Here is an 18155-nt window from a genome sequence, read left to right on the forward strand (position 1 = left end):
GAAATAATTTGCAAATTTTCGTGATTTTTCCCATATTTTGTCATTTTTTGAACTTTAAATGCTTATAAAAAAAAATTGTGACTAACGATTTTTAATATTTTTCATCTGCCTTTGAAACAATATACTAGGAGCCTTCTATTAAATTTTTTTTAAGCTTTTTTAAGCTTTTCTATCCAACAAATAAAATGTTATTGATATTTTTAGAAAAAAAACTAAAAAAAAATGGAAAATGAAAATGTCCGTAAAGAGCTCAAAATAAATCAAAATATTTTGAAAATGTTATGGTGTATAGAAGATGCTAAGATAAACATTCAGTCAAAATTTCATGTATCTACGGTCATTTTTTTTTGTTTTTCCCGGCGCTTTTGAAAACTACTGGGAAATTTAAATTTTGACCTCCCCAATGCACCAACGATATTCACTTTCTGATCGAACAAGATACTGAAGTTGAAAATCGTAGCATTATATCGACTACTTATCGTGTACACAGACACACAAAAAAAAAATTAATAAATAAAAAAATTAATAAAAAAAAAAATAAAAAAAAAAAACACGCATCATTGTAAAATCAATACATTCATCGTTCCACTCTATCTAAAATTTTTTTTAAACTATTTGTTGAAAAACAAATGATATGTTATGCATTAGTCTGTCTAGAGAATCTTAGAGTTTTGACGAATGAACAACAAGGAGCCTTCCTTATTTATTTTAAACACGTATATGTATTATTTGATGTTCATGTCTATTCATTTGTGTATGAATATATATTAAGTATTATAATCTTGATTCATACAATAAACTAGAGATTTCCATTTAATACCAAGTACCTTCTGTATACCTATATAATACAAACGTAATATTAAATATAATATTTTGTTTTAGTTTTTTTACTGTTGTATTTATTATTTGCTTATTTTAAATGTTAAACTTTATTATTTCATATTAAATGTTCATTTGTATCATTATTGTTATTGCATATAATATGAGTTTATTATGACATCGATTGACTTTTTATATTCTTAATTCGTATTAGGCTTCGTAAATTTTAGTGAGTTATTCATAAGAAAAAAAAATACGACCAATCAAACGATTGAACTCATTTTAAAGTTTTTGTAATTAGTTAACTTTATTTAATCCGTTTATTCTCTTTATAACCATAAGTTTATGTGTAAGGCTTTGTATGATGCTTCAGTTACTTGTTTAATATAACGTTAACAAGTTTTCTGTTTGTTATTATTTAAAGTTTTGAATTTACCTCGGACGTTATAAATATCTGGCTACCATAATACGGGAAAATTATTACATATAAAATTACAATTTATCACGGGATAACGTGTAAAAGAAATTAAATGAAAACAATTTTAGAATGTAAATGTTTTCCTAATAATTATTGTTGATGACTATTGTGATATTTAAAAGTATAGTAAAAAAGAAGTAGATTTGTTTGTACTGCTATTTTTTTAATGATTACGAAAAAGTATAGCATAGTATAAGTCTGTTTATATATATATAGCTATAACACGATACAGTTTTTGATTATTGTTTGTCAAGCATAATTTGGAATTTAGTGCTGCTTCATCCCTTAGAGTTATTTTTCAATTTATATTTGGCAGTTAATGATATGCTTGCTGGTCCCGATTGCTAATTTTCACATCGCTAACATCGAGAGGGGAAGGAGTGGAAAAAAAGGGTGGATTGGTAGATTTTCTTGCCATCTGCGACACAGGGTAAAGTTTTATTCGCGTGATTTAATTTAAATTCAGAGCTCGCGGGAGTGTTCCAAGCCAAATTATTATACCAAATCATATCGATTGCGGTTGGTTCTACGCATCTCTTCAACTCTCAAATCTTTATCTCTCTCTATCCAAAAAAAAAATCGTATCATCCTACAACTAATTTTTATTTTATAATTTTTTCATGAATGCTTTTTGCGTAATGACGTAGGCTTTGTTCACGAATTGTTGTATACGTTGTATTATGTTAATATTAGTCGTTTTTCATTTATTTCCTCCTATACTATCTACCTAGCATGCGTTAATTTACCTATGGCAAAACGGTGCCTGCACTGCCACAAGATCGAAATCTTAGTGAAATTCTCATGCAAGGTTAAAAAAGATTGGGAATAGAAGTTGAACAGTTTGTAGTCTACAGATGGACCCACTGGTGTAGTATACGATAAATAAAAATGAGGTCAATTGTTGGTGCTTAGTTGAAAGTCTGGTATTCTAAAAGACAAAAACAACATTTTTCCAAGGGTTGAAAAAGTATAGTTATTTAATAATAAATATAATATATATTATAGTAGATATTATATACTTGTATGGACGCAATAATATTATATCAATAGGATTACGAAAATACCATATTATATTATATACAATATTTTATTGGTAGCCGCGGTGATGCAGTGTCCTTTATGGCTTTAAGCGTTTGGTTTATAATCACAAACTAAACGACTCTTTGTACAATATTATTTACAAGTCAGGACGCCGGGTGTTGACAATAAGAAACGTTTAAGGTGTATATAAAACCATTATTTTGTCGCGTGCACTTAACACAATATATAATGCCAGAGTTCGACTTTTACGAGTAATTATCATAACGAAGCTATTATTTTGATATACGATACCGTGTTTGCAAATGATTATAATGTATTATACTTTTGGTTATACATTTTATCTCTATTATTATAATATATAAAACGAAAACCGGTTAATGCGTTTTATGTTTTTCTGTGCATATTAAATTTCCATTGTAAACAAGATTGTTTCGTAATAAATATAGATGCGTTGAAAGCTCTACGTATAGTTAGTGTTGATTTTTAGTTTTAGTAGATAAAAAAATGAATGCTTTTAGTTTATCATAATATAGGTAATCTATATTTTACATAATATAATATGTAATTGAGACATTTGACAAAATGTATAAAATAAATAATGTATAGAATTTCTGTTTCTTCCATTCAGGTGTTTGTTAAACATGCGAGGACTATAATATTATATACCGTTCGTCCGTTCTATATAGTGTGCTAGTGATGGGTGGATGGAAGTATAAAACTTAACATATTATTATCACCATCATCATGAGTTCTATATAAATCCGGCGTTTTCGTACTATAATTCGATGAAATAATACAGACCTATGAAATCGACGACCAATAAAATGAAAGACGGATGTTAAGTGAATATCGCTGCGAGAGAAAGTTTGAACTGAACTATATATAGTATTATGTTCGTCCTTTCGTTGTTCATTTATATTTCATACCAAACGTTGTGTAGGTAGGTACTTACCAAATGTTTATTTGAGATGTCTTGCTTTGCCATTCTTAACGACTGCACATCGTCTTAAAGTCATCCCTATTTATTTGTCGTTGATTCTCTGCAATACTACGTGAAGTAATGTACACTAATAATTAAAGTTCGTTGCTTATTTTTTTTATTAAATCACATAAATCTCATGATATTATTATTTGTTTTTTATATGGCTTTATACGTCTTACTCAAAGTCAAATATTGGTATAATACTTAAAAAACTTAATTATGTTAAGTAAACATTTGAAATAATAATATTGGTACTTGAAACAGCTTAAACTTTTTTCAATAGCGCAATAATATAATAACTTTTGAATTTGTCAGGCATAAAATAAAATATGGTATAGTAGATACTATATTTGGTTTGAAGTAAAAATTATATAAAACAATTTTTCAAAGTTTTGTATGTAAAACTAGTTGAGAAATATAAAAAGTTGTTCGTTAGTTAAAAACTCATATTTTAACTTTTAAATATTTTTTTATAGCAGCATTACTATAATTTGTAATCTTAAATGCTAGTTCATTAAACTAGGTATTTAAAAATTCAACGCACAAGCTTCTATTCTAAATTATAGTTATAATATTTATTTTTTTTATTTCAAAAATTTAAATATAATTTTGGGATACAGCAGTGTGTCTAAAAACGTGTAATAAATAATAATTGAAAACACTTTTGACATGAGTTTAGAGAACCGCCGGGCAGGTACGTTTAAATGTGAAATGTTGATAATAACAATAACATATGTTTATTATTTATCATTTAAATGTGATAAAAATACTCGTATTATAACAGTGCATGCATAGGTTGTTTATAACAATAATATAAATTATTTTGACTCAAATGCGATAATATCAGACTGTTATTATGATGTACCTACCTATACATAATATTATGCAGCGTATTCATATTTTATGATCTTCTTATGTCCGTAATAAGGAAAGCGTTAAAGCAAAACTTAAATTAATTTCTGTTCTGGGCAATAATAAATTTGATTCTATGTCTTTAAATTTGCAAGCTTTAAGCATCATTTTTCAAACAAAACAGTATTGCGAATCAATTAAAAATATAAATAAAAATATGACGTCATAAACAACAAATATGGATGCGTTTAAATAACCATGACGCGTAGGTATATTATACAAATTGGTAGGCATTGTACGAAAATAATTCGATTGAAGTGAAAACGGTTTCGAAGAGGAGAAGAACGAATCCTTAAAACAGAAATATACACAAACTGCTCGAGTAGGTTTTCGATGTTCTTGTGCCATTTTCTCGGGTTTCATTTCCTCGGTGTGGCGGGCCGGCGTGACGGCGGGGGAACGACAAAGTTTCTTTTCCTCCACTGCGACTTTACACCATTTCCACAGTACGGTAACGCAATATTGTTGAAAATTACCGAAGTTTAGAAACGACCCCGGGGATATTTGTTTTTGATACAACGTGTTTATTTATAAGGCGCAAATTCGATTTTGCTTCTCCTGCTGTCTTAATGATACACTCGCTTTGCAATAGCCCTCGCACCGTTACATAATATACGCGACGACGACGACGACGACGACGACGTGTCAGGATTTTAAGTATACTTATTGCAGTTTATTATTTTATATTATTTGTATGCAGCTGTATTATACGGTGCATGCATGGCGTGAAATCGAATTTCGTCGGCAACACGAAATTCATTTAATCGGGCCGGGCATGTCATTTTTGCTGTAGGTCGAACGAGTCCCGAGGCTCGTGACCGTACAATTACATTTCATATATTTTGTTCGATCGACCCTCAAACGATCGCAGATCGATATTTCGGAAGTCTATTAAGTTATAATAATAATATGATTTAAGTCTCATGGAGTATAATATGGGTTTATAATTTATATTGTGGTATCCATCTCAGATTGGTCACATAAACTGTTAAGACCTATATCTTATACAAGTTTGGGATGAATTACTCTGTAAATGAACTTGCTTTGAGATTAGGTTTGCACTCGCTCTCTTGCTCAGACGAAAATTTAATGATGACAATTTGTATTTAAAACTTTTAAACGGCAAATTTATTTGTACTGAAGTCCTACATTGATTAGTTTCCTTTTTTTCGTAAATAAACCACGAGATTTTGCTGTCATTGTGAGAAACGTTTTTATCAAAATGTCAGAAAATAAAAATTAGGCACTATCATAATAGTCATATATTATTATACTTAAGTTATATAATTACAAATTCTTGTATAGCATAGCTAGATATAAATTAACCACTAATAATTCGTTTCGATGATACTCTTTCCATATTTCTCTTTATTGTATAGAGCTGATATAACTGTAGATATAGAGCTGCAGGTAATGTAACTGGTGTACAACGCTGACGTTAATGTAAATTAAATTTATATTAATTACTTTAATGAACAGTATAACAGTGGTATTATAAGACAATCAATCACTACGTCTACCACAACATTCCTCAGTCATTCGTTTCTTCTATTTGGTCAGGTCACCCATTCTACACTTCCAATTAAATTTATTATTATTTTATCACTTTATATTCCGTTATCAAGCATAATACCTTAACTTTTCTCTTTTAATGATTGTTTTCTGAAGTACCCTTCTTCCTTGACGCTCGTTTTTCATTTTACTTTATCTCTTGTCACTTGAAAGTCCGTTTTATATCTTTCAGTATTTACATTTTTTCTCCACAACTTTACAATACAGTAATAATTATAATAGTTATTTCTCGTATATATTTTTTCGGATACTCTCAATGCTTAATTTACTTAATAGAGTACTTTTTAATACATTTTTAATTACATAATAAATTATAAATAAAAAAAAACTAATATTTTTAATTTGCTGGTGAATATTTGTCTTTCTTGGAGCAATAATGTAACAATCTTTTTACAGATGATACAGGCATCTGGGTAATTTTGAGTGTAGCTACCTATATTTAACTCATATAATATAGGTATTTTGAATGCTTAAAATATACTTATTATACCTAGGTATATATAATATGTATTTCCCAGTGAGACATGTACATAGGTGGGTGAGTAGTTGGCGTGTGCAGTATTGTTATGCGCACCGTATATATTGAACTTGTCAGTAGAAGCGTTTTTCATTTTCTTTAATATACACTCACGCGTTGGCACAAATAACGCTAAATATACACTATAGATCCGATGGTCGAAAACTCTTTGTGCGTTTTAAGGGAACGAATTATTTTTGCGTTTACACGCAATACATACATTTTGTTTACACTCGCTGTCCATTGTTTTTTCTTTTCCTCGTGAACATACAGACGGCGAGCCAAAAGCTAATTGCATGACGTGTAAACGATGTATCGCCAAGAGGTGCGCCGATTGTTGTTTTCGCGTTCATTAAAGTCCGGTCGTGATGACACGATGGTGGCGGCGGCGTCGGCGGCGGCGGCGTCGGCGGCGGCGGCGGCGGAGGAGGATGAGGAATATCATTTTAGGTCCATTTGCGTGCGTGCGGGAAATTTGTTGCCTTATTATTATTATTATTAAAACACGACATTAAATAATATTTTTGCGCGTAGACGACATGGTGACTGTGAAACGGGGAAGGGAGGGAGGGTCGTGCGCCATTTGTTGCGGCCAATCAGCGAGGAGCGGGAATCGCATTATCAACTGTAGCGGCTATACCTAATAGCACTCGAAAACCCCCCCGGCCAGCAATAATAATCGAATCTCTACATGTATATATTATACATACAAAACGATAAAAAAAAAAAACAAAACAAAACACCCTCGTATAGTCAGGCAGTGTTATTATAATTATATTATTGTTTTAATAACGACCTCTCGACGTCGGCTCTGCCGTCGGGCTGATACATAATATATATAGGAAGGCGGGAAAATTCGTTATTTGACGTGAGAGTTATAAAAATCATCCCGTTGTGTGTGGTCCACAGGAAAAAAAATGTTAATAACACAGCAGGATAGGTATATACCATATACGGTTTTGCTGTCTAATTTCACGGGGCTGTGAATCCCCATATCTATACACATGGATTTACGCGTTGGTTTTAAGGGAAAACCATATCGATCGCATGCTTTCACGGGGGTGTAGGTACTGGTGTGTGTGTGTGTGTGTGTGTGTGTGTGTGTGTGTGTGTGTGTGTGTGTGTATGTGTGTGTGTGGAGAGAGACTATACCCAGTTGTGTGGTTTTTTGACTTCTGTTTCGTGTCTCTCCGCTACTCAGTCGTCCCGTACTGCAGCAATTGTATATATGTCTATAACAGTGTCTAACTGTGCTAGTATATAATAATATAATACGTATGTATTGGCCGCACCACGGGAGATTTTGTCCGTAGTGATAAATCGTATCTTATTTATGGGGTGACAATGACAACGGGTGAACCGCGGACCTTTGTAACGATCCTTTGTGTTCGTCAATCTATACCAACAGTCCCCGCGATATACTGATTCGGCGGATCCTACATTTCCGGGAACGTTATATTCACTTCCGTTCCTTGTCTCTTTTTGTTCCGATTGATGTATAGATGAACGTTATATTAAACGACTAACGGTGGGCTTCGTCCTATAAAGGTATTATCGCAGTCAGATTTCGGATCTACGGTTGGATTGTTGATATTATAATATACAATAGTCTGCGCTATTATTATTATATCGTTTATCAACAGATACAAAATATTCTATCGTTTAATGGGGCTATATAGGTAATTATACTGCATGCATACATCAATATAATGAGCATTCTTCTAAGTAGATATTTACATTTGATGATCATCAGCGCATTTGAAATTTAAATTCAAATCGTGGATAGGGCGGGTAGGTAGTACTTTCTTTAAATAGTCAATCGGCATTTAACTTTCGTTCCACGATAGAGAAGTTTTAAAGTTCAAATTTTTAATTTATATGAGAAACACTTTTAATATCTACAAAGTCATCAGTTATCAATGTGAGGATGTAACCAATGCATATATATATTTAACTAGTTTTAGTTTTAATTAAACCCTCTTATTTAACGAAAATATTTATCTTGACAGAAATTAAAATTAAAAAACCACCTTTATCACTTCGCTGAAGTAATATTAATGTTAAAAGTCGTTGGCGTAAGTAAATATGGTGATAGCGGCACACCTGGGTAAAACCGCATGGACCTTTGTAACGATCCTTGTTTGTCAATTTAAGAGTATATCGGCCTTCCTTCTATTATCTTTTGTAACTGTTAAACATCGTAGGCGAGAAATTAAAAGCCATTTTAATAAAGATGGCATTGGCACATTGTTGTTATTTGTTGTGGACGTTATGGTTATAGCTCACTTGATGCAATTTTGTAATTGGCTATAATATATATTATGTTAAATTTAAAGTATAGATAACTTCCTACAGTTTTTTTTTTATTTATTATGTTTTATATTTTATAAGCTAAATATTTTTAAATAATGAAACATTGTATAGTAAAAATGTAAAAAGTAATAAAATAAGTAATTTTAAAATTATTATTATAATGTGTTTACGTTGTAATTAATACAGAGGCAGGTAGAATTTGGGATTCTCATTAAATATTTTATTACGGATTTTTGTATTTGGCTTTATATGAAAAATATTTAATTGGTGGTTATATTAATTAATATAATAATATTATGTATGATGTTATTGTTAGGGCGCCTAATGTTATATAAAACGTGTTAATTAAATAATTTAGAAACACGTGTTTGTTATAAATGATGGTATTATACTATATGTATATTAAACTAAAGAGTTCTGAGTGATAAACGTACCTATATAATTATGTCAACAACTTGAACTAGAAAGTAGGAAACAATGAATTATTAATTTAAAAAAATTAAACAATTAATAAATAGGTAGTACATGTATACAAATAACTTACGAAGAAGTAGGAAAAAATTATATTTTATTTAATATTTTGCTGTTTACTAAATTGCTATAAGCAGTGTAAACTGTAGTAAAGTCATAATGTTTATTACACTTTTATACAAGATGTGTTACTTTATTCGTAGTTTGTTCAATTAAATAGCATGTTTAAGCTTGTTATTAAATTTTAAATTTTATATTTAATGAAAATGGATTATTTTTTTGGCCACCAAGTAGCGGTCTCTAAATTAAAGTCTGTTTTTTTTTTAAAATATATAATATAGAGAATAACCAAAAAGAATTATATTGTATAATTTAATCAGAGAAAAGTTTGAATAATTCGATAACACGCACGTTTTGCTAAAATTCACACTTTGAATACCTACCTACATGTTTGAATCTCTTTCGCATGTATGGTAACCTACCTATATGTAATGCAGTGGCGTATTTTTTTTTTTTTTTTGGGAAGGGGGGTTGCTAGAGGGCAACTCAGGGGCGCCATTTCAGTTTTTTTTTAAGGTGTGCAATCAATTAAAGAGGCCAATTTTTTCCCACCTCCAGGCCAATCGTTAAAAAAACGTTTCTAGTTTTTTCAGTTTTTCATTACAGATTCATTACAGTATCAAAAACATACTTAATAAAAACATATTTTTATAGTTAACACATTACATTTTACCGTTCATACATTCTGTGTATATACTGTATATATAGTGTATATATTTAGTGTATAGTAAAGATATTTTTAGATAGAATAGATGCATATTATTATTATTATGTCTTTTGTCTATCAGTAACCAGGGGCGGACTGACCCGGGGTGCTACTTGGTGTATAGCCCCCGATTACCACAGTCGGTATACGGTATAATACTGGTATAATACGGTATTATACAAAATAAAAATAAAATAACATATTTCAACATCTCTACAAATAAACAACATGTTATTCTTAATTTTTTTTTTTATATTTTACTCTATAGAACCTAAACGCTCCTTTCCTAATTTAAGGTAGGTTTGAAAAAAAATTACGGGCCCCTAATTAATTTTGCACCCCGGTCCAAAAATAGCCAGTCCGCCCCTGTCAGTAGCCACTTACCATTTACACATATTTGTGTGTGCCAGTGGATAAAGTGATACCGATATCAATTTATCAATTATCAAATTAAAGAACATAATATTATAATATTATTTATGATTATCAGTGAATAGCTGCGGTGCATGCACAATTAAAGATTGGCAAACTGAAGGCCATCTGGCCACAGTATTAATTAGGCCTAGGCCAATTGTGGACAACAAAATTACAGTGCACTCGCACACCCTGCCACCCCCCCCCCCTCAAATGGCGCCCCTGACGTCTAGTAGATCACATTTAGCTCTGTTAGCTTAAAAATTAGAATGAATTGACCTCTCGTACAATTTAGAAGTAAGAATATTATCTAGTGAGCAGTGAACCTCATACGGTTTTTAGATTCTGAGCGGAGCGATGAATGTATTGATTTTACAATGATGTGTGTTTTATTTTTACTTTTTTTGTGTATGTATAAAACTGCTTCGATTTTCTTCAACAGTATCTTGTTCGAGATGGGAAAGTGAATCTAATTGGTGCATTTGGGAGGTCAAAATTTAAAATTTCAATTCCAAAAGTTTTTAAAAGCGCCGGGAAAAACTACATAAACATTAAAGAAAAATGATTTTCGCCACCTTGACCTAGCTCCTTTTCCGCGACTTCCTGCACCGTCGGCACGACCACCACGACGTCTCTGATCGATTCAAACAGTTCAGCAGCTTTGCGAGAATTGTCGGCTGGTTGAAAGACGTTGAACGAAACGTAATCGTCGCCGGCGAAGCGTGTTGCATATAACAAAAGGACAATTTGTACTATTTTAGGTAGTAACAACCGTCAATATGGCGGACAGTTTGTACTATTTCAGATAATAATAAAATGTATATGGCGGACAGTTTGTACTATTTGAGGTAGATATAAGTGTGTATACTTACGAGTGAGACTGGCTGAAATGTAGTCACTTATACTGAATTCAACAACTGATGTGTCAAAGGTCGATCAGTTGGTTTTTGTGTATAAGTTTATTGTAGTCAAATCTGACGTTTTTTTGTACAAAAAAATTGTTTCAAAAACGTTAAAATTTTTTAAAACTAATGAGTGTTTTTCAATAAAACTAACACCACCACAATGCAATATATAATATTTTTCCTGGGAATCGATTGGGCCCTATTAACTATACTCTTGTGTATATGTATAAGTACGCGACTTGTCGTCTCAAAAGTCAAAACCTTAACCGTTAGGGTGTACCCATAGCTAACCATCATATAAGGTACTCAAGACAAACTTGCAAATTTGCAGCTATTACCTAATAATAATATCGGTATTACGTGTCTGCATAAAGATAACCGGTTACCTGGTGTGGTGGTATTGTCGCAAGCTCAAGAGCAATTCAACGGCCTGCAGTGCACCGTTGTCATATATAAACGGTTATATACAGTCATTGAACAGTGTGTCTGTGTAGGTACATTTGATGTAGTAATAATATAACATACACCTTCTTTAAGTCGCGTAGGTGTTAAGATGTATGATATAACTAAACAAGGTATAGACAGAGGGTGGCATACGTGGGTGCGGGCCGTGGGATCCAAGACCCACGAAACATTAATTTACGTTATTTTTTAAAATATCATCGGCGTTTGACGAATATTATATTTTTATTTTATAACATGGTTATTTTGAAATTATTTACGAACTGGATTACCATAATATATATTTACCCTATATCTTATTTGTCATAAATAATGACTAATAAGACTTGTGGAAATTCTAGATATTTTGTTCAGGTATACTTACGGTTTTTTTTTAACCAGTGTAAAATCTCACGAGCTGACCGAGAAACGCTGACCTATGAAATGAAGAAATATGAATTCTATGGTTTAAACCAACTATCTAATACCTTGCTATTTTTTATTTTATTACCTACATTACGCTTGTTCATTTCCTAGTGAATATACTATAGGTATATTCAGGGATGGGGAAGATACTAAAAAATCAGTATCGCGATACTGGATACTTACATTTTAATTATTTAGATACTGGATACTCGATACTTACATTTTAAATATTTAGATACTCAATACTCGATACATTTAAAAAAAATTAGTCATAGCCTATTAGTGAAGTATAAATAGGTATATTATAATAAGTCAATCGTTAAATAAAATAAATAAATAATAATAAAAATAAACTATAGATATCAATTCATACCATAAGTTATTTTTGATTTACAATTTATATCTACCATAATTTTGAAATGTACCTATCTTCTTATAAGTATTATTGTATATTAAAAAAAGGGATGAATGGACTAGCCTCTTTCCCGTGACCAATTAACCAAAAAACGGTCATTTGGGACTAAACTATCAATCCTGCCTATCCCGCGTCCACCACCGTAATGCTAAATACGCTATAATAATTACTACATATAATTACTACATGTTCGTGGGGTTATTATATTATTATACTAACTGATACCGTGCACTTTGTTGCCTATTAAATGTACCAACTCCATATGACTTAAACTTTGTTCAATTCGTCATTTAATATTCGATGTGTACTGTATGGCGTTCAAAATTTTATCTTAACTTTTTCGTTGCCCGGAATCAAAATTGTGATTCCCAGCAGTATATTGTCAGGAAGGTAATCTACCTGCGGTAGATCGCGGACCCCGTGCTGTTTGTATAGGAAAAACGATTCTGAGTAAAGAAGTCAATCAGCCTATTATATTACTAATCTATTAGTAAAAATTAAAATATATACATTAATATATATTCAAATCTAAACTTCGCCTGGGAAAAAATGGACAAATATAAACTACTTTTGAGTTATTAATGATTAATAAATACAATTAATACTAATTTTTAAACAATAAAACAATTAGTAAATAAAAAAAGATGGGCTACCTTATTACGCTTCTTAATAGTTACACCAAAAATCAAAATTGATTTTATCGAAAACTAATTTTCCGTACAAATTCTCATTATCCTTAATTTTTTTTTGTTTATTCAAGCTGTTTTGAAAACTACCGAAAAAGATACTGAAGTTGAAAATTAAAGTATTATTTTGAATACTTATCGTATCCACACACAGACAAAAAAAACACATCATTGTAAAATCAATAAATTTATGAATCAAGGAAAATGTAGGTTATTTAGACGAGATGCTAATATACCTATAAATACTAGCTAGTAGTCAATGCTAATGTTATAAAGTTGCTTCACCTTCTCTCATTATAGTATTACTTATACCTAAGAGAATTGTTATCAAGTTAATACTTATGAACTATTAAAAATAAATTACCTTTTTACCTTGTTAAATTAGGAATATCTAATGTAGTAATTTATAGTATTTATTAGATGATAATATTATAGTAATAATTAATAAACATGGTAATTTAGTGTTATACAAAATCTAATTTTAAATTATCAGGTCCTTTAACTTCTATTATGCCTATTACCCCATCCTCGGCGATGGTCATCTTTGTACTCGTCGCGAGCATTTAGTCGTTGTCTTTCGTTTTCTTCTTCTTCCTCATTGATTTTGTCTTCTTTATCTTCTTGTTCTGGTTCTGGAGCTTCAGACAGTTGTTGTAAACACTTGGTATTATCTGCTGTAGGTAAATGCCATCTAAAATAAAAAAAAATAATATAATAAGAATTTTTAAATTTCTAACATATTTTTTTATACTTACATTCCGTCATTGATACGTTTTTGACAGAATTCTTCAACTGTCATTGTTGGCAAGCTCGGATAGCCAGCACCAAATACTTGTTTTTGTAACTCATTTTTTGTGATAATAATAGGCATTAACGGTTTAGGTTTGATCTTTTGAGATTTTGCATTTTCAGGGTTGTCTTTATCCTCATGTTTCAATTTATAGTGTAAAATTCTCATTTCGGCTTGAAGCGAATCTAATTCTTCCAAAGCCTTACCAATATTGTATTTCAGTAAAGAGACTATGTACTTTCTTCTCATTTCGTCATCAACAGACTCGCGTTCGTTCTGTTCCTTCAACAGCTGTAACTGAGTTTCCATTAATTTTTGTTCCTTGTAACTCTTAATTTTTTCGGCACGCCTACGAGCCATGAGAGAAAAGTCCATAGTGGCCTTTGTAGTGGTTTCTTCAGAGTCTGTGTACACAGGTGGTATAGTATGGTCAGCCAATCCATAATCTTTACACCTATAACACTCCAAAATTAATGTATTCCTTTGACACGTTTAAACTCAAAAACATTTTTGATACATACCTCTGGAGATAATCTCTGAAATATACTTCAGCTGTTTTGACGACATCCAATCTGTTGCCGTTGTTTGTGAGTTTCAGTGCCAGAGACCCCAACATGAATGGCAGTAACATGTATTTGACGTCGGTCGTTGGTATCTCTTCAATGGTCTCATTGTCGCTGAACATGCCAGCCGCGGATACGAGTTGTGTAGTGTGCTCTAATATTTTCATACATTTTATTATCCTGTACTGAAAACAGAGAGTAAAGTCATCAGAAAAACAGTAATGCGATCACACAAACCTGCGTTCCCGATTCCTTGGCCGGCTCAGTAGACTCGCAAATACTCTCGTAAGACGACAGGCCTTGGTCGAAGCACTCAGACAATGTGAGGTTTTGAAATTCTACGGACACCGACGCCGTCGCCATTTTTAAAATTTCAGTGGCTATTTTCACGTCCAACTCGAAAGTCCTTTCCGGAAGGCGAAGCGAAATGAAAAGAAAGACCACTCACTATTCACTGTAGTAGTATATCGTACCTATATGACAGTAAAGTTTTGAAAAGGTACGGCCTAATATTTACTCAGATAGACTTATACATGGACGGAATCATCGCAGGTTGCAACTATAGTCTATAATTTTGTGCACAATGCACAACAAACTATTTTATGCAATCTGTGATAATATATTGTTTATTATCAGTCAAATACCCTACACAGATAACATAATATCAGATAAAAAATTAACATAGAGTAAAATGTAAATAATAAATATTATCAGTTATCACAGAATAGAATAATTTATGCAAAATGCCAGTTAATAATATTAGATTAATATTATAAAAAAAAATTAGATAGATATTACTATAAGAATTAAGAAGTATAAATCGTAGCTTAAAGAATACTGGTAGAAAATAGAAATGTCAAATAGTACTAATAGTTCAAATTTGATTTAATTCTATGTTCAATTCCTACTTAGTACTTACTACTTTTCTAGATTGTGAGATGGTCATGTAGATATTAGATGACTCTTATTGACATTTTAACTTAAAATATTTGAAATCGAATACATCATGTCCAACAATCCTCTAATCTATGGAGTTGAATTTCAGGTAATAAAGATAATAATAAAGACATGAATCCCTTGCTGGGATATTAGTAATCTTTTTATCAAGTCTATAACATTTTAGGCCAGATCGTTGTGTTCTCTGCTCGCTGATAACGATCAAGACTGTTTTTTAATTGGAACTCAGTCATTGGTCACATCGAATAATCAAGTACATCTCGTTAAACTACAAGAAGAGACCAATACACTTTGTCCTCAAGTATGTATTTATAAAATATTGTCACCATTTATTTTACATTTAAATAGTGTAAAAGAAAATCAAATTGATCAATAAAAGCTGTGTCATGGGAATGGTTGAACAAACTATTATAAATCAATAATAATTGTGTATAAGTTGTGTTACTTTGTGTGTAGTTAGAAATTAAATAAATATATAGAATGTAGAATAATTTCATAATATTTACCTTTAATTGCCAAACAATAATTTTATTTTTTCATTACCTATTCCAAATTTGTCTTAAGTATAGTTAATTATTTTTTTTAGTTAGACTCATAGTTTAAGTTATTGCCATGTATAATAATTATATTTTAGATATATGAGCATAGCTGTGGTGAAATATGGTCATTAGCGTCTTCTCCAACAGACAAACACTTGATATCTACTTGTTATGCTAGTATAGAACGTGATTGTGAGAAATGTACAGCTTTATGGCGACTGCCAAAGGACGATGGTCATTTAGAAAATGTCATCACTTTTCCTTCAGAAAAGTATGGTACTGATGTTAAGGTATTTATTATAGTTTAATTTTTCGATTTTAGAATTTTAAATTTCATTTAATCTAGGTGACCACGTTTCATCCTACAAATGACGCATACATGTGTTCTGTTATCGATAATAATATAGTGATGTGGGATGTGGGTGAAAGTGGAGTAAAAATTGTATGTACTGCAGTATTGGATGGTAAAGGTATGATATTTTGTATTTTCCTTGGGGGCAAAAATATTGTTAATATCAAAGTTGAAATTTGTATTTACAGTAAAAATATTTTTATCTGATTATATACTTGATACATCAAGACTTACAATTGCCACTTTTTCCCCACTTTTGAAGAAAAATGTATTTATTAGAGTGCTGATCTTTTAATAAATTAATTGGTTTTAGGTCAACCAAGATTTACTACTGGAAAATGGAATCCACAAAATGTCAACTTACAGTTTGTAACTGCTGATGATTGTAATGTAAAAGCTTGGGATTTAAGAACCCAGACAAAAATTGCATGGAGTCTAGATGGAGTTCATACTCAAATTATTAGGTATAATAAATGTTTGATGAATTAACTTAAGAAATTATAATATTTTCAAATAATACATTTTTAGTACAAATTAAAAAAACTAAAAAATTATCTTTACCATATTATGCACAACTGTATGTTTGTACTGTTTAATAGTTTAATATTATACAAAATAAAGGTTATTTTTAGTAATAGTAAAAAATATATTGTACATATTGTAAATATTCTGTTTTTTTGTGATCTCAAATGTTCGAAAGTAGTATGTTCTTACGATAATATTATTGAAATAATTTCAGAGATTTTGATTTTAATCCAAATCGTCAATACTATATGGCGACATGCGGTGATGATGGATATTCTAAGTTCTGGGATATACGTAATCCCAGTCAACCTCTAATATCCCGTGCTGACCATTCTCATTGGATTTGGTCTCTTAGGTAATAAAAGACTATCATATTATAATGAAATACACCAGCTTAATTACTATTTACTGAAAACATATTTTTCTTGAAATGTATACTATTTTTTACACAGCTTTGTAATTAGATATTTCATATTTTATCATAAAAAGGCTGTTAAAAAGTAGCTGTTTCTTTTTTTTTTCTGTATTAGAATATTTTAATTTTATGATATACTAAATATATTTTACAACTTTAATTTATTTATAATGCATATTAAACTACATATTTTAGGTTTTATAAAACCTAACCTAGTTAATTTCATATAAAATAAACAGTAAAAAGGTGGGCAAGTGGGTGTCGCTCTGCTGTACAGTAGGTTACAAGTGAATCACTGTAATAGATGGTGTTAAGGGGATTTGATACCGTGATTTTCTATTTTTATACAACGCATCCTCACCATAGTATATTAGACATGTTTTTTGCCAAACGTTCCAATTGATCTATGGAAGCAATCAGAATTCTGAAAACAGATTTGAATTTGTCCTCAAATCTACTTGAAATCAACTCTTTCCCACATGTTTGATAATGCACACCAAATTCTTAAAAATGTCATGCAAAAAAAGAGTATTTAAAAATTGTCGTATTTTAATTTTTGGAGAAGTTAAATTCATAAAATCCAAAATGTTGGAAAGTCAATTTCAAATAGACTTGACGACAAATTTAAATCTATTTTTAGAATTCTTATCGCTTCATTAGATCAATTGGTATGTTTGGCAAGAAACCAGTCTAAAATCATATGTCGCTTGTGTGTTGGACAAAAACAGAAAATCATGGTATCGAATCCCCTTAAATTTGAATTCAATGATATCATATCATTGTATAAGAAAAACAATTCTGAGGGAAGACAGTACCTATATGATATTACTAAGTATATTTGATGATATTATTGTGA

General features: G+C 30.8%; 3 protein-coding genes across 19 annotated transcripts in view; 2 read left to right on the plus strand and 1 right to left on the minus strand.

Moving 5' to 3' along the window:
- Positions 1-18155, plus strand: part of LOC100168086 (collagen alpha chain CG42342) — a 123463-nt gene that overhangs the window by 15590 nt on the left and 89718 nt on the right. The gene's annotated exons all lie outside the window — the stretch shown is intronic.
- Positions 12337-15130, minus strand: LOC100161356 (immunoglobulin-binding protein 1). Of its 2 annotated transcripts, none has more exons than XM_001949653.4 (4): positions 14749-15130; positions 14470-14696; positions 13914-14402; positions 12337-13849 (listed from the first exon to the last, which is right to left on the minus strand). In XM_001949653.4, the coding sequence occupies exons 1-4, from the start codon at positions 14872-14874 to the stop codon at positions 13657-13659; spliced, it is 1035 nt and encodes a 344-aa protein (XP_001949688.1). In that variant the 5' UTR covers positions 14875-15130; the 3' UTR covers positions 12337-13656. The 2 variants fall into 2 exon arrangements, with proteins under 2 accessions (XP_001949688.1, XP_008181463.1); XM_008183241.3 differs by having other exon boundaries at positions 14470-14691; positions 14749-15110.
- LOC100159219 (EARP-interacting protein homolog) lies at positions 15266-17294 on the plus strand. Of its 2 annotated transcripts, none has more exons than XM_001949557.5 (6): positions 15266-15556; positions 15635-15769; positions 16103-16297; positions 16354-16477; positions 16673-16823; positions 17099-17293. In XM_001949557.5, exons 1-6 carry the CDS (start codon positions 15518-15520, stop codon positions 17241-17243), a joined length of 789 nt encoding a protein of 262 aa, XP_001949592.2. In that variant the 5' UTR covers positions 15266-15517; the 3' UTR covers positions 17244-17293. The 2 variants fall into 2 exon arrangements, with proteins under 2 accessions (XP_001949592.2, XP_008181462.1); XM_008183240.3 differs by having other exon boundaries at positions 15273-15556; positions 15640-15769; positions 17099-17294.

Source organism: Acyrthosiphon pisum, chromosome A2 (assembly GCF_005508785.2).
Source record: "Acyrthosiphon pisum isolate AL4f chromosome A2, pea_aphid_22Mar2018_4r6ur, whole genome shotgun sequence".
Lineage (NCBI taxonomy): Eukaryota > Metazoa > Arthropoda > Insecta > Hemiptera > Aphididae > Acyrthosiphon > Acyrthosiphon pisum.